The sequence below is a fragment of the Hyperolius riggenbachi genome, chromosome 2 (genome assembly GCF_040937935.1).
Source record: "Hyperolius riggenbachi isolate aHypRig1 chromosome 2, aHypRig1.pri, whole genome shotgun sequence".
NCBI lineage: Eukaryota > Metazoa > Chordata > Amphibia > Anura > Hyperoliidae > Hyperolius > Hyperolius riggenbachi.
This window is the reverse complement of record NC_090647.1, coordinates 447,666,458-447,692,547: the sequence shown is the minus strand read 5'-3', so window position 1 is coordinate 447,692,547 and position 26,090 is coordinate 447,666,458. Positions and strand designations below refer to the sequence as shown.

The 26,090-nt window shown below is 43.3% G+C and overlaps 1 protein-coding gene across 1 annotated transcript in view; it reads left to right on the top strand.

The window, feature by feature from the left end:
* Positions 1 to 26,090, top strand: part of LIMK1 (LIM domain kinase 1) — a 179,629-nt gene that overhangs the window by 18,569 nt on the left and 134,970 nt on the right. The window contains exon 2 of the mRNA XM_068270034.1: positions 12,285 to 12,381. Within this exon, the coding sequence (XP_068126135.1) occupies positions 12,285 to 12,381 (97 nt within the window). The remainder of the gene's footprint in view (positions 1 to 12,284; positions 12,382 to 26,090) is intronic.

Sequence of the window (26,090 nt, the reverse complement as noted above, 5' to 3'; positions counted from 1 at the left end):
AGTGCCCAAAAGCACAAGGTGTGCAATACTCAGAGACATGGCCAAGGTAAGAAAGGCTGAAAGACGACCACCACTGAACAAGACACACAAGCTGAAACGTCAAGACTGGGCCAAGAAATATCTCAAGACTGATTTTTCTAAGGTTTTATGGACTGATGAAATGAGAGTGAGTCTTGATGGGCTAGATGGATGGGTTGGTAAAGGGCAGAGAGCTCCAGTCCGACTCAGACGCCAGCAAGGTGGAGGTGGAGTACTGGTTTGGGCTGGTATCATCAAAGATGAGCTTGTGGGGCCTTTTCGGGTTGAGGATGGAGTCAAGCTCAACTCCCAGTCCTACTGCCAGTTTCTGGAAGACACTTTCTTCAAGTTCTTCCTGTACCACTGCTTGAAGTCTGCATCCTTCAAGAAAAACATGATTTTCATGCAGGACAATGCTCCATCACACGCGTCCAAGTACTCCACAGCGTGGCTGGCCAGAAAGGGTATAAAAGAAGTAAAACTAATGACATGGCCTCCTTGTTCACCAGATCTGAACCCCATTGAGAACCTGTGGTCCATCATTAAATGTGAGATTTACAAGGAGGGAAAACAGTACACCTCTCTGAACAGTGTCTGGGAGGCTGTGGTTGCTGCTGCACGCAATGTTGATGGTGAACATATCAAAACACTGACAGAATCCACGGATGGCAGGCTTTTGAGTGTCCTTGCAAAGAAAGGTAGATATATTGGTCACTGATTTGTTTTTGTTTTGTTTTTGAAGGTCAGAAATGTATATTTGTGAATGTTGAGATGTTATATTGGTTTCACTGGTAAAAATAAATAATTGAAATGGGTTTATATTTGTTTTTTGTTAAGTTGCCTAATAATTATGCACAGTAATAGTCACCTGCACACACAGATATCCCCCTAAAATAGCTAAAACTAAAAACAAACTGTGAGGATCCGCTCGGCTGCCTGCGCAGGCAGGCAGCCTTTTGACCACTGTTCAGGTCTGCATTCTGCAGGTCTCTGGAAGAGAGACCTTTTGTCAGTTTTGCAGCTTGCTGCTGAGGAATTTGTATACGTTTGTCATGCAGATTGCCTAGCCACATCCTTTGTAGGCTTGCTCTATATATACCATGTGATATCACAGACCTGGGCTGGTCATAAGGGTTAGTCCTGTGAAACATTCCTGGAGTGTCAGCCTTGCTCATTGTTTAAGATTAGCTTAGAGTAATTCCTGGGACTGCACTAGGCAGGTTCCCTAGTGCAGTTAGGATTGCTTATCTGTTTTGTTTGTCTGTTGCGATTGTCCTGTCCCAGCGGTGGTCGACAGGAAGTTGTTCTGACCTTTGTTCTTGGAGTATAGCTGGAGCAGCGGTTGCTACCAGCTATCTCATCTGATCTGTCTTGCCTGGATCGCACTCGCCTTGCGCTAGTGCTGTGGATCCGTCTGATCTCCATCTCTCTTTCTGTACTTTGGATCGCACTTGCTCTGGCGGAAAGAGCAGTGGATCCAGCTCGCTCTGTTTCTATACTTGGATCGCACTCGCTCTGGCGGAAAGAGCAGTGGATCGTATCTCTCACTTATTCCTGTTTTCGTGTATCTGTCTTGTCTGCTACGAACGCTTGCTGGAGGCTCGGTGAGGTAGCCGTTAAGCAAGCACTCGCGTCCTCTGTTTCATGTTTGTTTGTCGGTGGTTAGTTAGGCGTGCTTGTCTCTGTTGTGCTTAACACGCGGGGACCGCGCATAAACGCGTGCACTGTTGCGAATGAGCGCGGTGTTCGCGTTTAGTTAGCGTTTGTTATTTTCCTTATCTTCTCATTGTATGATTTGCTGTGCCTTTGCTACTCTCGTGCTCTGCCTTGCTGTAGCCTTGTGTCACCTCTGGCAATCGCCTCTCTCGCGATTGCGTTCCTACTTCATATCTGCTGTTGTATGTGCACCGTCGCGGGTTGGTGACTAGATTGGGGCACATACATACATTCTGTCCCTGTGCTCATTCTCTTCCGCAATCGCTTCTCTTGCGATTGCGTTCTCACTTGGTTTCTTCTGTTGTGTGTCCACCGTCGCAGGTTGGCGGCTAGATTGGTGGACATACATACATTCCTCATCTGTGCTTATTCGGTCTTGTGTCGCTGTTAGCAATCGCCATCTCTGGCGACAGGAATTTCCCTCTACAGGTGAATTGCACCTTTTGCTGGGTTCCCTCAAATTATACGCTTGTGGAGGATTTCCGCAGTGTCAGCGCACGTCTTGTGCGCTGATCACGGAGAGAATCCCACAATCGTTACACAAACTGAAAACTACTTTCAACTACTTTCAAAACTATTCAGCTTTGATATTAATGAGTTTTTTGGGGTCATTGAGAACATGGTTGTTGTTCAATAATACAATTATTCCTCAAAAATACAACTTGCCTAATAATTCTGCACTCCCTGTATTTCTGAACGCAAATGGAGGAAATCCCGCCTCAACTGTGATCTGTCCACCTACTTTACTGTCAAAATAGCCACCATCCAACGTGAAATCTCTAGCCTTCACTACGCCACTACCTCCCCCCCCCCTCCATTACCCACCCCTTACTGCCTTCACTTCCGTCACAAAAGGATGAAGTTAACCAGCTCCTAGCAACCTCACTGTTTAACCTCTTCCTCTTCAATGGCACCTTCCCTCTGACTTCTAACCGGTCACCGTATTTCCTGTTAAAAATAACTCCTCACTCGACCCCTCACTCCCATCCAGCTACCAACCTATCTCTCTCCTATCCTTTGCGTCAAAACTCCTAGAGTTTCTAGTCCACTAACACATGACCCGCTACCTTAGCTCCACCTCCCTGTTCGATCCCCTACAATTGGGATTTCGGCCAGCTCACTTCACTAACACTTCCATCATCAAGGTCGTCAATGACCTCACGCATGCCAAGGCAAATACTCCATCCTCCTCCACCCCACATGAGCATTTTGCTTTTAAAAATAAGATATCCCCTGAAAATAAGCCCTTACAGATCCTATCCAAAGCAATAGGACAAGCGGAACACAACTTTGCACAACTTTTTGGGATCAGCCGGACAAAGCAGATGCAGACGGAGTCGGTGATAGTGTCCCTTTTCACAAGGCTGCTTGCTGCGTATGCTTCTCAAATTACTCACCTGCCACTGTCAATTTGAGTTCTCCTACTGCTGGTGCTGCTGCTCAGGTTCTCTGCGCTAAAGAAACGCTGGTATACCAATCCCAGAGTCCCAATCAGGCTACAATTTATTCTTCTTTCTCAGGGACTGAGTGGTGGACCAATGAAAATCCTCCCTGATGCTAAGAGAGGATTCCCATTAGACTTTACAAATCATGGTAAGCCTAAGTGGCTGGATAGTGTACTGGTTAAAGCGGGAGTGTCACCATAAAAATCAAATTTCAACAGCAACTGGTCTGAGTGTATTAAGTGATAAAGATGCTAATCCTGCATTCAAAACTTTCAAAACTTTTTCTGCTGTTATGATTTGGAGTTATCACATACTTGAGCACTGGCCCTTTAGTAGTCAGTGCCAAAAAGTTGCATGCTGGGGGTTCTTTTTATCTACGATATATTCCTCTTCTTCCCTTTATTTCCCTGCCAGCTGCTCATCTGAAACCTGATCCACTGCTCACTTGTGTTTACAAGCAAGGCTGAGGTGACTCAGCGATTGGAGGAGAAAAGAAAAAAAGTAAAGGGCAGAAATGACATCACGAGTTAGCCTAAACTGTGGGCAAAAGACATGGCCCCCACCAGGAACAGAATTCTCTTAATTCACTGAAATCAAAACGTGGACAGTACAATACATGTGTTATGTAAATAGATCAAGTATTTATCTACTTGTACATGTGTTTTTTTCCCCTGGCATAGTATGGCTAATCCTACTGCTTTAAGGGCTCTGCCTCTGACCCAGGAGACCAGGGTTCGAACTTCGGCTCTTCCTGTTCACTAAGCCAGCACCTATTCAGTAAGGAGATCTCGGGCAAAACTCCCTAACACTGCTACTGAGTGCACCCTAGTGGCTGCAGCTCTGGTGCTTTGAGGAGAAAAGCGCAATATAAATGTTCTGTCTCTAGTCTGGTCTAAAGCATCTGATGGAACTCTAGGATCTGTATAAAGGTGTTTTTTTCGTCGCAGAGGACCCAGAAAGGAGAGACCGGATGAAAAACATGCCGCACGTAACAAACGGTATCAGTTTTTACAGGATCAGTTTGTCGTCCGGCACAGTGTGGTTCACACAGCCCTAACTCATCTTTTGGTACAAAAATGAATATAAGACCCTCTCTTATTTCTGGGGAAACACTAGCTATAAGGACACCCTGCTTTGTATCTGGCTCTCCGTCTGCCTAGCTAGCTGTCCAAAGGGTACTTTTGTTAGACTCGCAATAGTCTCAGCTGACAGTCTTGTGAGATTACCCGCCAGGCATTCAGAAACTGAGAATGGGCAGCAGACACAAGACACTGAGTGCAGCAACCTGGGATTCTACATACAGCCAGTTCAGGACATTCCATTCTGAAAGGCATGCAGAGATTGGAGAGATGACTTTTGTTTATAATAACTGGGTATGTTTAGTTTAGGGAAAACTCAGGTTAACCTAAAGCCTCATACACACGTTCAACAAAAGTCTTTTAAATACACAATTGTTGAAACAAACCAAAAGAGTTGTTTGCCATTGTTCAAACAACTGATAAGACGCAGCTCAAGTCAATCCAACAGTTGGATTGACTTGAGCTGCGTCTTATGAGTTGTTTGAGTAATAGCAAACAACGTTTTTTGTTTGTTTCAACAACAAAAGTTGTTTGATAATTGTGCATTTAAAAGACTTTTGTTGAGCGTGTGTATGAGCCTTTAGAGATTATTTACATCATTGTATATCTGTCCTGGCTGGAATGAGCTACAAAACAGAAACATTTAAATCATGTCAAGGTTTTAAGAATTTCCCAAAGTATTCTTATGCTGGGAATACACAATGACTTTTTTTTGGCAAATTTACTGATTTTCCGATTCGATTTACCGATCGTTTTTTCTGATCTATTTCCATTCACTACTATAAGAAAATCGATCAGAAAAACTATGGACATCAGATCGGACCAGTGGGAAATCATCTATCAAGCCATCTATCTTCTAAAAAGCCTCATGATGTATTCCTAGCATTACTCTGGGACTGCACTGTATCAAGCTGGGAGATATAATGGTAGAAATGTCTCATTAAAGGGCCACTATCGTGAAAAAAAGTAGGCAGTTAAAGTCTGACAGAACCAACTCCTTGCACACTATTTTGTCACTTAGAATTTGCAACTGCTGGTGTCCAACTCGACAAACACGAATTCAAAATCTCTCTATTTGCGGACGATATTTTACTCACTATCACGAACCCCCTCATATCCCTACCTGCTCTGCATAATACCCTGGACACCTATGAATCCTTATCAGGATTTCGTCTGAACCAAGACAAAACTGAAGCTATGCCCATTAAAATTCCAACCGAACTCCTCACTTCCTTAAAACATAATTTTCCCTACAAATGGCAAACCCACTCCTTGAAATACCTAGGCATCCACCTTACACCCACTTACTCTACTCTTTATAAATATAATTTCCCTACTCTAATACAACAAATCCTGCAGGACCTTCATAAGTGGACCGCCTACAAGATCTCCTGGATAGGTAGAATATATACTCTAAAAATGAATATACTTCCCAGATTGCTTTACCTTTTTGAAACCCTTCCAATATTGGTTCCCTCCTCTCAGCTGTCCAAACTCCAATCTGCCTTCTCCAAATTTGTTTGGAACCACAAACGACCGAGACTCCGAGCTTCAGTTCTCCTATCCCCCAGAGAACAGGGAGGATTAGGACTACCCCATCTCAGATACTATTACCAAGCAGCTCACCTGCGTCAGCTGAGAGAATGGTCCAAACTCACAGTATATACCAAATGGGGCCTCATTGAGGCAGTCAGTACTCTCCCCACCACCCTAGCCTCTCTGATATGGACAGACTCCCCTCCTAAACTACCCTCAACCCAACACCTACCTACCATAAACTTCACCCTCCAAATTTGGCGATCAACATCTGCCACAGCTGGCTTAAAATCTTCCCCCTCCCCTCTAATGCCAATCCTAGGCAATCCGGCTTTTCGCCCTGGACTATCCAAAGGTTTTATGAATAGATGGCTTGGCCTAAAACTTTTTAATCTACTTGACTGGAAGAACCCACTCACGGGGTAGATTCTGCCTAGTTCTACCCTAGAAGATAGAATTCCCCCTACCCCTATACACACTTTGGAGCATATCCAAATACGACATTTCCTCCAATCTACATTACGGGATTCACCCTCCATACCATCTTTAACTCCCTTTGAACATATATGGGATTCACAGGGATACCAAAAAGGTTTGATTTCGCAGATTTATCACCTGCTACATACTAAATCGGGTCTTTCCACCCCAGATCATCCATATATGTCCAAATGGGCCTCAGCTCTTTCTCAGCCAATTCAAATAGAGGACTGGGAGGAGATCTGGGAGAATGCCAAACACTCTTCAATGTGTATACAAATACGAGAGAATATCTATAAAATTTTATTCAGATGGTATCTCACTCCTGACAGATTATCGAAAATCTTCCCAGATTCCTCCCACCTCTGCTGGAGGGGCTGCAATCAAAAAGGAACTCTAGAACATATTTTTTGGTCCTGTCCCTTGATCTCCCCACTATGGACCGAGGTTCAGCACCTCATCCTAACAAAAACAGGCGTACTAGTGCCCCTAGACCCTCTCTACATGATCCTGGGTAAACCCCCCCCCTGACACTCCAAGACATACCATACGTCTGATCACCCACATTCTAACAGCAACACGCCTGGCAATAGCCACTTACTGGAAAAACATTGCCCCCCCAACACTAACAGATGTCAACCTTAAGATAGAATGGACTAGGGAAATGGAGCAAATGACTGCATCTTTAAGAGGCACCGAATCGCACTTTCACAAGGTTTGGAACCCCTGGAACCTACTTTCCCCTGACCTCATGCCTCCCTAATATCCATTGAGAATTTTAGTTCATCACTCAACCCAACCTCTCTCAACCTCATGGAGGACTCCTGACTCGCCCTATACTAGGCCTCTCATCCCATCATCTCCTACTCCTTAAACCCTTGCACTCACCCTCTTCAATCTCCACTCCGCATGTAGGCCACTAGAACTCTTTCCACGCTCAACACTCATAGGCCTACACTGATATAGCCATCAATCACTGGTGTAACACGTTTTAGTTTATTTGTATTGATTCTTTGGTTAACAGAATCTGCATGTTCTTGATCGTAGACTATAACTACCTAGCTTTTAATGTTATATACTTGTCACCACATAAGCTGGACAGGATCGTCCTGGTACCTCGACTCCGGTCAAGATATCCACACTCTTTAATCCTACTCAAATAGACTCTTGAATTATATGGAGTCCTCTCCCTCCAAATAACTGATTACTGTATGTCTATAATCGAACCAGTGATAATCTATGCTTATGATCTTGTCTACTACTGAAACTTATACTAGCTGTTCGGTGTTGAGTAATGTTCAATCTTTGTATGTTTAAAAACTTTTCAATAAACAAAAGTATAACAAAAAAAGAATTTGCAACTGCTGTTCAGGAAATGCTGTTGAAAACAAAGAACACCCTGAGAATCCCCCATGAGGAGATGGCCTGTCCCAAAACCTGTCGGTTCTGTCCGATTTTAACGGCTTACTTTTTTTTACGATAGTGGTCCTTTCAAAGATAACAGTTGGAACCTAGTGCATGAGAAAATAAGAAAATCTGCAAATAATTAATTTAAACCAAGCATAGTAGATAGCAATTGGAATGGTAACGGTGAGTACCCACTTTGAATCCCAACCAGGGCACTATCTGCATGGAGTTTGCAGTGTTCTCCCCAGGATTTTTTTCTAGCCGGGTGGCATGAAATAGTAGCCGGGTGGGGTGCAACGTTGGGAATGCTTACAGCATAGGACATTCCTGGCACCCACTATCACATCCCATGCACCTCTGCACCCTCTATCATGGCCTATGCATCCCTGACATCTCAAACAATACTGGGTCATATTTCCCTATAACAGGTTATTGCACTCTTAAAATTACACTATGCACCAATATCACATTCCAGCTGTCCGTGAAGCTGTAGACTGGGCCGCTGCTGCTGACATCCGAGGCAGTGCAGTGGTTGATAATATTGGAGGCATGGAGGCAGGTTGCTGGACGAAGGGTTAGACGAAGCCAGGAGACAGAATAATGTAAATTGGAACCAGGAGCATGGGGAGGACAGAATCTCCAGCAAAGTCCCGGGAAGGTCACCTGGGAAGGTCACCTACAGTACAGACATACAGCGCAATCAGCTGGTGAAACAAAGGTGTTCCAGGATTCCTAGCAGACTTCCCATTCACAATTATTGGCCCTTCATTGTAATGGACATTAAAATGGGCAGTAATAAGGAAAGAAGGGGAAGCACTTAATGCCAGTGCTCTGATTTTACAGCTCTTGGATTGCTAGACAGGTAAAAAAAATTGAAAGCGAAAGATGTGTGCAAATATCTCGCATGACTCCACAGTGGCAGGTTTACTTTAAATATTCCTGGGTGTTTTGAAACAGCCTGTGCATTGTTGCATTTATTGACAGGTGGATGGATGGATGGTGACATGAACTGCATTCAGTAATTCAGATGGAGAACATGCTGGGCATACTGATGGACTATTGAACATTATAGATTACAAGACAAGTAGAAGATGGAGAGGAGTTTATGTCCATCTATAGCTATATGTTAGCTCAGAGAAGAGGGAGCATTATCATTTAAATTTATGTTGTACAAGGAGGAATGATTTTGCAGCTTCTAGAAGTACTACTGAAAGCTTTATATAGTGATAAGTACCAAGAGTTGATTTATGACAACTCTGAGGCTGAGGGGTAATAAAAATATTGCCCACAGAAGTCCATCAGGTAATTTAATGTCTTGTACTCGTCATCATACACATCTGAGCGTCGCTGGTGCAGTTCCTAAGATCAGATTTGAGCTGTTAAATGAAACAAGAATTATGAGTGGTTGCTCATGTCAGATGCAGCACTCCTACTCCAGCCATAAGATCTAGAGCTGTGGAGTCGGAATAATGTTTGGGTGGGTACCTGGAGTCAGTGGTTTCAGAAACTGTAACACATATGACTGACATTTTTTTTTTACAGTGCGATGCGGTAGGAACACTGCACCACATAGCAGCGCAAAAAAATAGGTGTAAACCTTGCAGGACTTAATGTTTAGTAGAAGTTCAGCCTATTTTGTTTCAGGGAGAGTTTGTCTAATTCTGTGTAATTCCTCCTCCTTATCCTCATTCGTTCAGTCGGCTCTGACTCTTTGTGACCATATGCACTCCAGATGTCTCTGTCAATTACTGCTTTTTTCAGCTGTTGCATAGATATGTTCATAGCTTCACAAATGCTGTCTATCCATCTTAGCCTCTGTCGTCTTCTACTTCTTTTGCCCTCAATTTTTTGAGGGCATCAAGGTTTTCTCAAAAAAATCTGGTCTCCTCATAATGTGACCAAAGTATTTGAGTTTTAACACCAGTATCAGCCCTTCTAGTGAACACTCTGGCCTTATTTCTATAAGTATTGACTGATTGATTTTCTAGCAGTCCAGGGAACTCTCAGTAGCTTTCTCCACACCCACTGTTCAAAAGCATCAATTTTTCTACATATGACCTTATAGTCCTAGTTTCACAGCCATATGTTACTACTGGAAAGACCATGGCTCTAACTATCCTGATCTTTGTTGGTAAAGTGACATCTCTATCCTTTAGTATATTGTCCAAACTTTCCATAGCTTTCTTTTCAAGCAATAGGTGCAGTGATGTGTGGCTACAGTATGGCCTAGTTATGATTTAGTGGCCCTCTAGTTATGTTTACAGGATTATTTGCCTATTCGTGTGAAATGCTGCCTGAGTTGACAGACTGCTGCTGTTTGAGGGACACTTTAAATATGATTGGAGAGGAAATGCTCCCTAATTATTTTAACTTGAGCTGATTCTCCACCTTTACAGGTATTCTGTTTTTTTGAGTGGCACACTGCTAATTATAATAATCAGTGTACACACTTGTTGCTCCGCCCACACAATTGACCTCATCTTTGCTGCTCATTGATGCTCCAGATTACAGGATCAAAGCAACTGCCCTAACCAAAAATAATGCATGTGCATTAGATTTCTACAAATATTATGCCTTTAAACATGTCATGTGTACTAGGACATTAATATGAATAGGATTTTACAGAAGGTCGCTTTAAGGAATTTAAAAGGCAGCATATAAACACTGATAAAGTGTCTGTGTAAACTATTGTATTTATGTTCTGGGGGGAATAAAGGAGAGATAGTATACTGTACACTTAATTCTTTCTAGAAATTCTGCTTTCATTTATGTCCTGATGTCTGCGAATTGCTGCATGATCAATTATCACTGGCAACAGCCGGAGTCCCAGAATCCCTGCCAAGAGCCAGTCAGAGTTGTCTGTGGTGATGAAGCACTCTGATTGCCAATCACGTGGCAAAGCGATGTGTATAAACAATACACAAAATTATCTGTCATTCTTTGCTGCCTCTGTGGGCTAATTTATCACACAATTAACAGCCAGAATGGGTGCTTCTATTTACATATTGACTGATATGCAATGTTCCTTAAAGTCTGGCAACTTAGGAATTTAGACTGAAGTGCACAAAAATGAGAAGCAGTATTCTGTACGTATTCTTGCAGGGCGTTTTCTCTGTGAGATTTAGGAAACAAGTAGCACAGCATTTTTGTGTACTTCACACAGTGTACCTGCTCTGTGATGCAAAATGATGAATCATTACCTGTATATTGATTGCAGTGTTGTAGCAGTATAATAAATAGATAAATTCAAGTTCACAGAAATGTTTAATTGCAACTATAAATGTACATATAATTCAATTTTTACACTGATAAATTGTTACAGACATCGCAATTATTTATATTGAATTGTATATGGATTTCTGCTAGTGTAAAATGAGGCATATTTATTGAATTTCTGGTTCCATATTTATCAGACTCCCATTCATCTATGGAAAGGGATGTGTTTACAATTTGGGGTTTATTACTGGTCGCAAAAAAAAGAAACAGCGCATGGCATTATTACAGTTACTACCGGTAGCATGTACTGCAAGTTACGCTATTAGCCCGACCTGCTGTACTCGAGTACTGCGGGCACTGCTATGGTAACATATATGTTAGTAATGCCGTTACCGTAGCGACACTTGCCATACACAAGCACCGCAGGTGGTGCTAATAGCGCAACTCACAGTACACTACTGCCGGTAGTAACGGCAACATTGCTGTGCGCTGGCAGCGCACAGCAATATTGCCACATCTTCATGCATCAACCCCCGTGAGCCTGATGCACAAAGGAAGTGTGAATTTGCTGTGCGCAGGTAGCGCATGTAAGATTTAAGACTATATATATATATATATATATATATATATATATATATATATATATATTGTATTTTCTCTGAAAAATAAAGTTGTGTTTATAAAAATGAGCCTCCAGAAGAAAAGCCCATCTGTTTCCCAAAAGCAATTTTTTTTGTTTGAATATACAACTACCGTATACAAAGTAGCTCAAAAGCTGCTAATTTTGAATGCAAAATAGTTCACTCTGGCTGTAAAGGTATAATATAGCCACCATCATGAATGGGTGAAACACCCTCCAAATCATTGTATTTGCTGAAAGCGGAGATACTGCAGGATTTAAAGATAATATGTCTGTGTTTCTGTATATAGTATGTGGCTTAAAGGCCGGAGTGGTCCTATAATCTGCTTAGCTGTGAGAATTCAGCTATTAATGGATGCCTAACATGTGGGGTTAAGGGAGCCTAGTGTTTTTTGTTTTTTTTCTTTTTTTGTGTGTTTTACTGCATTTATTTTGGTTCAGTTCTATTTTTTTATATGTTCTTGTTGACACAAGGTGGCAGACATGCACCCTGTTGATGGCTGTTGCAAACTATAAACTTTCCATCGGTACTTTCCTCTCACTCCAAGGTCCTTTCAATGTCAATCCTGTAACAGGGGACACTCCTTTCCCATGTTTAATGTATTATCTGCTGAATAAGCACCAGTAACTCCTATGTCTGAATTTCTGCGGATGTGCAGAACTTTGGAAGTTTGTGGTTGATCTTCCACATAGTATAGTTCTCCCTCTGTATGCTCCATTTAAGTTGTCTTTCTCCCTTCTCTGCCATAGGTAACGAGTTGCCGGTGTGTGCCAGCTGTGGGCAGAGTATATATGATGGACGATATCTGCAGGCCTTGGACTCTGATTGGCACACTGACTGCTTCAGGTACGCCACCTTTTCTTCACACAGTAATTGCTGTATGTAAATATTTAAAGCTACAGGAAAATATGCATGCAAACATAGCTTTTTACTATAGCTATTTAGTGATGTTAAACATTTGTACGCAGATAACAAAAGTATTGTATTCTGTCTTCCTATAAGACTCCTTTCATTTTTGCAAAGCTTAAAGTGTACCAGAGATGGTACATTGGTCACTATTTATACTTACCTGGGGCTTCCTCCAGCCCCATGAGCACTGGGGCTTCCCTTGCCGTCCTCCTCAGGTCCCCCGTTCAGGCGCTACGACTCCCAGTAATCCGGTTAGTCGCCGCCAGTCATTGCCTTCTGCGCATGTGCAGCTCTGCTGTGCGTGCTCCCGTCCTCTGGAGCGTTCTGTACCTGTGTGGTACTACTGTTTAGGCGCAGAATGCTCCAGGGGAAGGGGGCGCGTGCGGCGCAGAAGGCCGCAACTGCACGGCATACCGCTAGTTATAGCGGCAGAACAGGGGACCTGAGGAAGAGGACAAGGGAGGCCCTGGTGCTCATGGGGCTGGAGGAAGCCCCAGGTAACTATAAATAAGGACTAGGAAACCATCTCTGTTTTCCTTTACCAATAGATTGTGAAGCCTCGTACACATATACAAGGGGGGACTGACACCTAGGAGGGATTGGGACTCAATACCTCACGTGACAGTGAAGAGCCAAGGCTGTACACATGCTATGCAGGGGGTAGGATGGCTGATGGAGCAGCACAGAGTGGGCGGAGTGAGTGAGGAAAACAATACGTTCGGCTAAATCAATCGACCAAGCCCATGTCTGGTCTGAGGCACCAGACACATGCTAGATTCTCAGCAGAGTTGGCCCATGTTCAAACCCCCCTTCAGCCTAACTTTTATTTTTTTTCAATACTTATGCTTGCGATAATTTGCAATAAAAATTCACATAAAATGTGCATCTGGAAAAGTAATATCCTTGTGGAAACTGACCATTAACTAGTTCACATTCCAAGGTTTATACCCCTTACTGTTATCCAAACTATTATCCTAACAATTGCATCTGATCGCTACTGACGGCAGTCATTAAAGGTGTATAAACAGAGGGTTAAACAGAACCCGAACCAGCAAAGTATTGTGAAAATAACATACTACCTTATCTCGGAGCTATCCTGATCAGGTAGCGTCTTATTACTGCCACTCCTGTACGCTTTTATCAGCTATTTTTGTTCTTTAAAAAAAAGTAATGTCTGCGATACACAAGGTGACGTGACATGATGAGATAAACCTGTGTATGCAGAATGCCAAGCATACAACTATGCTGTGTTCCTATTTTTCTTTCTCTGCCTGAAAGCGTTAAAGGAAATCTGAAGTGAAAATAAACTTATGAGATAATGATTTGTACGTGTAGTACAGCTAAGAAAGAGAACATTAGTAGCACAGATAGGAGTCTAATATTGTTTCCAGTACAGGAAGAGTTAAGAAACTTCAGTTGCTATCTATGAAAAAGATACTCTCTGAGTCTCCGACTCAACTTAGGTTGCTGTTTTCTGGAGCACTTATACATTGAAGAAACAGTCAGAGACAGATTTAGATTTTTACTGCAGGGAAGTAGAAAGGGTCATTAGCTCTGCTTGATTTATAGTTTAACGTGTTTTGGTTTCTGGACGTAGAAACTACGTCCAGAAACCATGTGCGCTACCGCGCGCCCCCGCGGCCGATCGCGCGCGTGCACGCGCACTCCCGGCCGCGGATTCGGTAGTCAGGGAATCAATGTATCGGACTATGAAGTCCGATCACTGATCCCTCTCCCCCGCTGAAAAAGCGACAGCTTCTCTCGGAAGCTGCGCCTTTTCTGGCCATTCACTTCCTGATGCGCCACTCTAAGCGTGTGTTACGCTTAGAGTGACGTCATGTAAACAAACTCATGGCCGCCATCTTGTGGCCAAAAAGTAATACTACACCTGAAAATAAAAATGAATTAAAATCAACACACATTTACATTATAAATCTATTGTTTACCCCCCACCCTCCCAAAACTACCCAAATAAAATGTTTACTATAAATAAAAAAAACCATTACAATTAAAAAAAACAAAAACATGTAAATATTTACCTAAGGGTCTAAACTTTTTAAATATCAATGTAAAGATGAAATATTTCTATATTTTTTTTATTTTAAACTTGTTAATAGTGATGGATGCAAAATGGAAAAAATTCACCTTTATTTCCAGATAAAATATTGTCGCCATACATTGTGATAGGGACATAATTTTAATGGTGTAATAACCGGGACATATGGGCATATACAATACGTGAGTTTTAATTATGGAGGCATGTATTATTTTAAAACTATAATGGCTGAAAACTGAGAAATAATGAATTTTTCCATTTTTTTCTTATTCTTCCTGTTAAAATGCGTTTACAGTAAAGTGGCTCTTAGCAAAATGTACCCGCCAAAGAAAGCCTAATTGGTGGCGGAAAAAACAAGATATAGATCAGTTCATTGTGATAAGTAGTGATAAAGTTATAGGCTAATGAATGGGAGGTGAACATTTCTCTCGTGAAAACCACGGAACCTGAATGGGTTAAAATATAGAGTGTGGCTTGTAATAGCAAATATGACAGAATTATGCAATGTTATAAAAAACTGCTAATATTCTATTAACTATCAGTCCGGAACATCATAAGTTTTGTTTCACTTCAGTGGCACATTAACCACTTCACCACTGAGGGGTTTTACCCCCTGAGCACCAGAGCAATTTTCACCTTTCAGCGCTCCTTCCATTCATTCGTCTATAACTTTATCATTACTTATCACAATGAAATGAACTATATCTTGTTTTTTTCTGCCACCAATTAGGCTTTCTTTAGGTGGGACATTATGCCAAGAATTATTTTATTCTAAATGTGTTTTAATAGGAAAAATGTGGGGAAAAAATTAATTATTTTTCAGTTTTCGGCCATTATAGTTTTTAAATAATGCATGCTACTGTAATTAAAACCCATGAAATGTATTTGCCCTTTTGTCCCGGTTATAAAACCGTTTAAATTATGTCCCTATCACAATGTTTGGCGCCAATATTTTAATTGGAAATAAAGGTGCATTTTTTCAGTTTTGCGTCCATCCCTAATTACAAGCCCCTAGTTTATAAAGTAACAGTGTTATACCCTCTTGACATAAATATTTAAAAAGTTCAGTCCCTAAGGTAACTATTTATGTATTTTTTTTAATTGTAAATTTTTTAATTTTTTTTTAATTACAAAAAAAAAAAAAAAAGGGGAGTGTGGGAGGTAATGAGTTAATTTTTTGTGTAACCCTAATTTATTTCTATGTAAAAAATGCTTAGGGTGTAGTTTTACTATTTGGCCACAAGATGGCAACAGTAACTTTTTGTTTATTGCGACCTGCGACCGTCCTTCCGGACGCTCGCAGGTAGTACTAGGAGGCTGTGAGTGTTTGTTTTTTTTTCACAATGATCGCGCTGCCCATCGGAGAGCAGCGGATCATTGCGGGGCTTAGATCAACGAACGGGAATGGATTTTCCCGTTCATTGATCTCCGGGCGAGCGGGCGGCGGCGTGTTTACTAGCGGTGTGGGCGTGTTTACGAGTGGGAGCGCGGGCAGCGGCGCGGGCAGCGGCGCGGGAGCGCGGAAAGTACGGATTTCTCCGTCCCTGGGGGTTAAAGGATGGAAAAAGGGACGGAGAAATCCGTACGAGCGGGGCTAAAGTGGTTAAAGGAGTTCTTTCGCGAATGAGGAAAAAATAAAAAGTGGTTTATGCATAAACTATTAAACATCCTTCTAAAATAGTGTAAAAAGTTTTTTAAAAAAATGAATGGTTTCATCAATACAATATGTAATGTAAACAGTGATGGATGACGGACTGGGAGGCTAATTGTCATGATCGCTGCTGCAGCAGGTATTGCTGGAAATAGTAGTGCTGCAGCTCAGGCAGTTCTGATATCTTTCCATGCAAGCTGCATAGCTTTGTCTGTCTTTCCCTGCTGTCAGCTTGTGACTGATTATCATTCACCTGTGTGGGAATCTGCATGTCTGCTCCCATTGGATGACCTCAGTATAAAGATCTGCTTCCTGCAGGACTCCTCGGGTTTTCATAGCTTCAGTTTAAGCCTGTCTTGCTGTCGCTTCAGCCCCCGATCGTGTTTCTTGTTCTAAAGATACTTTGCTGGTCTTTGCATCATATATTGGTTCATTGCCAATATATATGCATACCAGCACGTTTATTATTTTCCTTGTATTCGTGTTACGTTGATACATCAGTGTCGCTGATGTATACGTACACGAACTGTTTATATCCTGTGTGCAGTTAGTCAGCTTTCCAGCACGTTTTGGTAGGTTGCGCGTACCGTGATCACCCGTGCTGAGGTAGTTACCCTGCTCCTGGTTCTGTTTGTGGATTGCGTTCATCTCTGCAAAGAGATAACGAATCCTTCTGAATCCTGTTCTGTTACCATTTGTGGATTGCGTTCATCTCTGCGAAGAGGTAGCGAATCCTTCTGAGTCCTGTTCCCTGTATTGCTCCAGTCTAAGTCAGTGTTCCTGCTTATGTCATATATCGGTTCATTGCCGATATATACATATGTTAGTCAGACGTTACAAATAGTTTCATTGATAGCTGTAATTGTAATACGCTAGGAAAACATACTTATTGTATTTTTGTCTGTGTTACGTTCATCTATCTTGATCCTGCTATTTCCTGACTATCCTGTCCTGTCTTTGTGAGGCACGCCATCGCTGCAAACGCATTGGCTGCCTCATTCCAGTCTGTCTTGTTGTGGACGCTTGCTGTCACTAAGTAGCGGCTAGCTAGCAAGCGTTCATTCTGTCTACCTGTCCTGATCTCCTCAGTTCTGGTTTATGCGCTCAGCGCTACCTTGCGCTGAGACGTTATCGCAAAAGTATTGTTTGTGGCTGTCAGATCTGCACCGGCTCTGTGCGCCACAATCTCCTTTTGGAGTCAGTCCTCCCCTCCACTATACTAGGGATAGCCTGTTTCCTTGTGCTAGTGTGTGTACTAGGGTTGCCGCGGTATACCGGTATGACGATATACCACGGTATGATTGTGCACGGTAATCGTACCGTGCACAATCTCGTTTTACCGGTTTTCAGGGGGCGGGGCTACCGGGGGGCGGAGCGACGTAGAAGCGGCGCACGAACAGCGGTGGGTATAAATACTCACTTTCCAGCAGCCAGCTCCGTCCTCCGCGCTGTACCCGGGCTTCATTGTTCTTCCTGTTCTTGTATCTTATTTCCTGAAACAGCGCCCCCTGGGTGCTATTACAAGGAGATGATGCAAGCACAAACAGGAAGTAGAAGGAAGCACAGTACACGCGTGAGGACTTGGCTGCTGACAAGTGAGTATTTGTCCCCTCTCCCTCCCTCCAGCTCTCTGTGCTGGCCAACTAATTCTAGCTACACCTATCCCTGGCTACCCATGCTGCGCCACCTACCACTGGCTACACCCATCCCTGGCTACCCATGCTGCGCCATCTACCACTGGCTACACCTATCCCTGGCTACCCATGCTGCGCCACCTACCACTGGCTACACCTATCACTGGCTACCCATGCTGTGCCATCTACCACTGGCTACACCCATCCCTGGCTACCCATGCTGTGCCACCTACCACTGGCTACACCTATCCCTGGCTACCCATGCTGTGCCATCTACCACTGGCTACACCTATCCCTGGCTACCTATGCTGCGCCACCTACCACTGGCTACACCTATCCCTGGCCACCTACAACTGGCTACACCTATCCCTGGCTACCCATGCTGCGCCACCTACCACTGGCTACACCTATCCCTGGCTACCCATGCTGCGCCATCTACCACTGGCAACACCTATCCCTGGCTACCCATGCTGCGCCATCTACCACTGGCTACACCTATCCCTGGCTACCCATGCTGAGCCACCTACCACTGGCTACACCTATCCCTGGCTACCCATGCTGCGCCATCTACCACTGGCTACACCTATCCCTGGCTACCTATGCTGCGCCACCTACCACTGGCTACACCTATCCCTGGCTACCCATGCTGCGCCACCTAATTCTGGCTACACCTATCCCTGGCTACCTATGCTGCTACACCTATCCCTGGCTACCTATGCTGCAAGCACCTACCACTGGCTACACCTATCCCTGGCTACCTATGCTGCGAGCACCTACCACTGACTACACCTATCCCTGGCTACCTATGCTGCAGCCACCTACTACTGACTACACCTATCCCTGGCTACCTATGCTGCGGCACCTACCACTGGCTACACCTCCCCCTGGCTACCTATGCTGCGACACCTACCACTGGCTACACCTATACCTGGCTAACTATGCTACGGCACCTGCCACTGGCTACACCTATCCCTGGCTACCTATGCTGCAGCCACCTATTACTGGTGGGTGGGGGCACATTATTTAATGTAAGGGGGTGGGGCCCAGGTCCAAATAATTGTTTTATACCGTATACCGTAATACCGTCATACCGTGGTATTTTGACGGTTATCATACCGTGGAATTTCATACCGTTGCAACCCTAGTGTGTACCTCCTCCACGTCAGCTCATGCGTTGCATGCTGACTGTGGAGAATACACCACCAAGCCTTACATTATGAAAACCCCATTACCAATCCCCATTGTGGGGGGGATTCCCAGAAAGTATGACACTTTTAATTATGGTTCTTGTTCCTTTAAGAAATTTGAAGAACTTAACTCTGAAACAGAAAATGAGTTTTTCTCTGAATGTGCCAGGTTCCTGGCCAATCCCGATCTCCAAGCGACTCCTGTTTCAACCTGGGCACTCCAGCTAGTTTTATATTTTGTTTAAAGGACAATTGTTTCAGTGGGCATTTGATGTTCTCAATCATTCCGATTTGAAAGAGAGACCGCTGGAATTTCTAGCGTTTGTGATCCATAACTGGTTGCGCATAGATCCATTGCCTTTTCCTCTAAATGAACTCCTGGCAGCAGGCCAATCAGCTTCCCCTTCAATTGTTTGCAAAAATGATCAGCAAGCAGAGAGTGTTACTGATAATTTTCCTGCAGCCTTGAATAAATCACCAAAAACAGCAGGGTCTAAGGCAAAACGCAAACGTTCTAAGAAACATGTCCGATCTGCAGAGTCGTTATCCTTAGCGACTGAGACCTATAATGAGATTCTGCCATTAACAGATAATGAAATGCAATTGTCTTTCAGGGGAGTTAAATGGACTTATGAAACTACTAATGAACTTTCCTCCCTGGCTAGGGAAAATAAAGATTTTTGTTTAAAAGAATTATCTGAGTATGATTATGAGGAGATATTACAGAGTATTGAACAAATCAACTTATTTGTGAAGCAAGGAAAGTTTGCATACACTACAGTTCAGCACTTGCTACAGGTATTGGAGATTCTTAGGAATAAGGAATCTGCCAATCACCTGCTAATTAACCCAATATATGTCCCTGCCACAATCATATCTGCAAACCATGATCTGCCTGTTAAGTATGCTTGGAATCCTCCATTTGAGAAAGGAGAGATGGAAGCTCTGGTCAATGAATGGAAGAATGATTCAAGTTCATTTTGTCAATTTTACAGTGCAAAAAGTGAATTAGTATTGAATGCATGCATTAAGTCTGCCTATAACCTAATAAAAACTGGTGTGTGTGGGTATGACTTTGTGGCTCCATTGATCGATGTGTGGAAAATGATTTTGGACGATTTTTATGCGATTCAATCAGTTGATACCAGGGAAGACACACTGTCAATTGGAGACTGTCCCACTTCTCCAGTTACTGAGTCCCTGCCATGTCTTGTGAATGTTCCTGTAACTCCACCCTGTACCATGGATAACTCAGTGTTACTTCCCAGTAAAACAGAAGCCACTGATACTTTCTTAACTTTGCCCTGCACAAATTTCTCAGCAGAGAATCCAGAGGTCCTGCTGACTTCTGAGTCCAGCCTAGCCAGTACTCATGAGTCTTTGTTCAGGGAAACAGACACCAGAAAAATCTTGCCTGTCTCTGCAAACACTTCTGCAGAAATTACCTGTGTTAATAAAGTTCAACTCCTGTCTGATCCAGCAGATGCCAATAGATGCACTACATCAGTTTCCGAGTCCCAGCAATCCTGTCCAGAAACCTCAGAACCCCAGCATCTGAATTTTCCAATTTTACAATTGAAAGGTGATTCAGATGCGCAAACATTGTGTTTTGATCTTCCTGTTTCTACACCTCACTCTAGTTTCGTGAATAACTCAGAGCGTCTGCTATGTGAATCCGAAATCGCAGAATTATTACCGTGTTCAGAAAATGTTCCAGTAAATTTGCCCTGTATCATGAATTGTGCAGTAGATCTCTCCAATGAAACTCAGGTCACAGAATCATTATGCTGTCCAGCAGGTGCTTCCATGGTTTTGCCCTGCAATATGGACTGTTCAGTGATCCTGTCCAGTGAAGCTGTGGTCGCAGAGTCTTATGCTTCACCCAGTACTTTGGATACTTCAAACCCTCTAGCAGAGGAGTCTGAGGCACTGCTTACCTCAGTTGGTGTTGCAGTAATATTCACTTGTCTAGCAGCTGTTTTGGAATTACAGTCTGCTCTAATAAAACTTGATGAATTTCTGCCCAGCGAAGCAGAAGCCATTGAAATATTGTCCTCGTCAGCAAGTGTGTTAGATACCTTGCCCTGTACACAGTCTGATTTAACCAATATTGTTGAGTCCCTCTCCAGTGTTGTAACAGCCGAGGAACTCCAGCCCTGTCCTCTGAATGTTTCAAAAGTTTTGCCCTGTAACATGGATAATTCTGATTCTCTGGTCAAAATAATAGAAATCTCAGAATTTCAGTCCGGTCTAATGAGTGTTCCTGAAACCCAGCCCTGTATCCTGAAAGATTCTGGTTCTCTGGCCGCTGTGGCAGAGGTTCCAGAGTCCCCTTCCTGTCCAGGGAATTCCTCAGTTTTGCCTAGCCCAGTGGGGGCTGCTGCAATACTGACTTGTTCTGCAGCGCCTCATGAGCTCCAATCCAGTGTATTAGATGAGTCTCTGTCCAGTCCAGAGGTAGTTGTGGAGTCCCTATCTGGTTCAGTGCATACATCAGAAGATTTGTCCTGTCTTGTTAGTGCCCCTGAATCTGATTTGTTACTGACTTTGCTGGAATCAGCGACATCTAAGTCTGATCCTGCATTCTCGTGTAAAAGTCCAGTAGTTGCGAAGTCTAGTCATGATGATTTTTTTTGGCCAGTCCTGATTTTGGTCCTGTCTTGGCTGACCCTGAGGCTCACAGTTCCTTGACATGCCCAGAGGTTTCTCTTGTGCCAGTGTGCCCAGATGTTCTTTGTGTGCCAGAATGCCCAAGTGTGTCTAAGGTGTTAGCGTGCTCTGATGCTTCCTTAGTGGGAACATGTTCTAATGTTGCCAGTCTGCCTGCATGCCCCGAGATGGTTCTGGTCCCTGAAAGCCCTGATCTTGATGTTTGTCCTTGTGGCCCTGACTCGGGAATTGCCCTAGGTTCCATAGGGGTTCTTGATAGTTCTCCATGTGAGCCTAAGGGGCGTTCTGACCTATGGGGATCTCTTTGGAGCTTCAAGGTGTTCTGGGAGGTCTCTGAGAAAACTTGTCCTGGTGCCTTGGACTGGTTCAACAGTGGGTTTTGTGTTGGTAAAGACAGTCCCGGTGGGCATTGCAAAGGCTTTTGCGTTTTTGAACGGTTCCTGGAAGGCGGTGGGTATCGCTCAGGGAGTTTCGGAGGGCTTTCTTCTGGAAATCATGGTTCTGATGGGTGTCACACTGGGGCTTGTAGTACTGATGGGCATGGTTCTGTAGGTTCTGGTTCTGATGGGTCCAGTCTTGTGGGGACTGATTCTGGAATTCGGTCTTGCCGGGCTGTCCCGGTCATCATGAATTATCAGTCAGACTGTTTTGTTGGGAATTTCAGTTTTGAAAAGCGTCTGGAATCCGCTTTTAAGGGCGGGGGTACTGTCATGATCGCTGCTGCAGCAGGTATTGCTGGAAATAGTAGTGCTGCAGCTCAGGCAGTTCTGATATCTTTCCATGCAAGCTGCATAGCTTTGTCTGTCTTTCCCTGCTGTCAGCTTGTGACTGATTATCATTCACCTGTGTGGGAATCTGCATGTCTGCTCCCATTGGATGACCTCAGTATAAAGATCTGCTTCCTGCAGGACTCCTCGGGTTTTCATAGCTTCAGTTTAAGCCTGTCTTGCTGTCGCTTCAGCCCCCGATCGTGTTTCTTGTTCTAAAGATACTTTGCTGGTCTTTGCATCATATATTGGTTCATTGCCAATATATATGCATACCAGCACGTTTATTATTTTCCTTGTATTCGTGTTACGTTGATACATCAGTGTCGCTGATGTATACGTACACGAACTGTTTATATCCTGTGTGCAGTTAGTCAGCTTTCCAGCACGTTTTGGTAGGTTGCGCGTACCGTGATCACCCGTGCTGAGGTAGTTACCCTGCTCCTGGTTCTGTTTGTGGATTGCGTTCATCTCTGCAAAGAGATAACGAATCCTTCTGAATCCTGTTCTGTTACCATTTGTGGATTGCGTTCATCTCTGCGAAGAGGTAGCGAATCCTTCTGAGTCCTGTTCCCTGTATTGCTCCAGTCTAAGTCAGTGTTCCTGCTTATGTCATATATCGGTTCATTGCCGATATATACATATGTTAGTCAGACGTTACAAATAGTTTCATTGATAGCTGTAATTGTAATACGCTAGGAAAACATACTTATTGTATTTTTGTCTGTGTTACGTTCATCTATCTTGATCCTGCTATTTCCTGACTATCCTGTCCTGTCTTTGTGAGGCACACCATCGCTGCAAACACATTGGCTGCCTCATTCCAGTCTGTCTTGTTGTGGACGCTTGCTGTCACTAAGTAGCGGCTAGCTAGCAAGCGTTCATTCTGTCTACCTGTCCTGATCTCCTCAGTTCTGGTTTATGCGCTCAGCGCTACCTTGCGCTGAGACGTTATCGCAAAAGTATTGTTTGTGGCTGTCAGATCTACACCGGCTCTGTGCGCCACAATCTCCTTTTGGAGTCAGTCCTCCCCTCCACTATACTAGGGATAGCCTGTTTCCTTGTGCTAGTGTGTGTACCTCCTCCACGTCAGCTCATGCGTTGCATGCTGACTGTGGAGAATACACCACCAAGCCTTACACTAATCCATTTGTTAGGGGTGGATTTTTTTTACTTTAATTTCACAACAATAACTCCTGCCTACCTAGTTTTCAGTGGTTTAATTCACTGCCAGCCGGAATCGCCATTATAGCTATAGGCTGAGCTCTGCTGAGCTCCTCAATATGTGTTTACATTGTTGCTAAGCAACCAGACAGCAGGAGCAGGGAGTCCTGTGTACAAAGAGTCATAAGCTGCTGGGAGAATTCAATCTGACATGTCCTTATCATGATTCGATTCAATTAGATTCAAATTGAATCGAATCATGAATCGGACATGTCAGATTGAATCAAATTGAATCAATGAATCAAATCAAATTGAATCGAAACTGACAAAGAATCATATGGTGTAGATGGGACTGATTCTGTCTGATTCTCCCAGCAGCTTATGAGTCTTTGTACACAGGACTCTTGCTGTCTGGTTGCTTAGCAACAATGTAAACACATATTGAGGAGCTCAGCAGAGCTCAGCCGTTATAGCTATAACGGGGATTCCTGCTGGCAGTGGATTATACCACTGAAAACTAGATAGGCAGGAGTTATGGTTGTGAAATGAAAGTAAAAAAAAAACACCCCTAACAAATGGATTAGCCTCCCAGTCCATCATCCGTCACTGTTTACATTACATGTTGTATTGATGAAACCATTCTTTTTTAAAAACTTTTTACACTATTTTAGAAGGATGTTTAATAGTTTATGCATAAACCACTTTTTATTGTTTTCCTCATTCGCGAAAGAACTCCTTTAAACATCAGGTATACAAGTGACAGTTTCTGTCTGAGTTGGTACTGGGTCTTACTATAACCTAACGCTCACTGATAAGGAATTATAGCCGTAAAACACTTTCCTAGCATAACATGGCTTCTGAGACCAGGAAAGAGATGAAAATGTCAATAGTACATGGATTTTAGCTCTGGCATGCATGTTTCATTGAACAGAGACATTGAAACAGTAAACAATTAAAAATAAAACTGTGTGATATCTAAAAAAAAAAATCTATTTTAGGAGAAGGAGGATAGATACAATTGTTTATCTCATCAGCTTAATTTCACCTCGTGTTTCCTTAAGCTTACAGTTTCCATAACATTTTCGCGCTAGTCCAAATTATTTGCATCCTGAGATGCATGGAGATGCCTTAGTAAGTCAAGCCCTTCGTGTTCAACAAATACTGTAAAACGGCATAAAAGTAGAAGAAAAAGGCATCGGCATCACAAAAGACGCATCATATATGGTAGATGCATCCTAAGCATACGTCAGTGGTAACAAGCTGCTGACCTCCACACAGCTGCTCATTCATTCATATGGAGTCTGAGAAATGATACAGATGTCCTTTGCCAATGTTATTACTGCACTAGACTGTGGAGCAGCACTTAGACTAATGAATGACGCTGCAGTCTCTGCAGACACATAACAGGTAGGCCTGCTCTCCAGTCTGCACAAAAGGAGCCTTGTGAATGGAGCTAAAGGACATGTCTGTAATTCAACAATATGAAGAATATCCTTGCGTGTTATCGTCCTTCAATGTGTCATCTGAAGGTCAGGAGAGACAGCACAGACCAGTGTATACTGTATAACACATAAAACCCATCCCTGGCTAGCACATTAATCCATTCAGGCCACATTTTGTGCATACTAAAACATAGCAACGATAAATGGCAAAATAATAGGACATATTTGACTTCATGTGAATTTCGGCCAAAAAAACCCAGATACTTACCTAGGTAGAGAGAAGTGTAAATTAAACGTTTTAATAGAACTTTAAAAGGTTAAAAGTTGCACTTAAAAGATCAACATAAGGTATGAGCATATTGCACCAAGTATGCAGGCTACCAATCTCCCTGTATGGTGCCAGCGATTCTCTCCCTTTAAACTGTGGCCAGCAGCGTTGAAGTCTAACGGTACAATGCGTTTCGGCGTAGGTCTGATGAATGCGTGGTTTACGCCGAAACGCATAAAGACGCAATCAGCACGGTTCACTACCTGATCAGCCTGCCATTCTTGTTACACTCTGTTCCCGTTGCACTTCTACATTGCTGGCCACAGTTTAGAAAGAGAACCGCTGACACCATATAGAGAGATCCAGGGCTGTGAAGTCTGTACATAAATCATCTGACTCCAACTCCGACCCCTCAGTTTATGAAATCTCCAACTCCAACTGCAGGTACCCAAAATGGCACCAACTCCGACTCTTTAGTCTAATACTTACCAGGGCTGTGAATTTGGTACAAATTTAATCCGACTCCAACTCCTCAGTTTATGAAACCTCCGACTCCAGGTACCCAAAATTGCTCCGACTCCTTGACTCCACAGCACTGGAGAGATCGGTAGCCTGCACATTGATATGAGTTATCACGGTTTAGTGAATCAAGCCCAAGGTGCGATATGCTCATACATTATGTTTATCTTGTAAGTGCAACATTTTACTTTTGAAAGTTCTATTAAAACGTTTAATGCACCATAGAGCGCTCCACTTTTTACATTTCTCAGATTATCATGCTTGACTCCTACACGTTTCTCTGTAGCA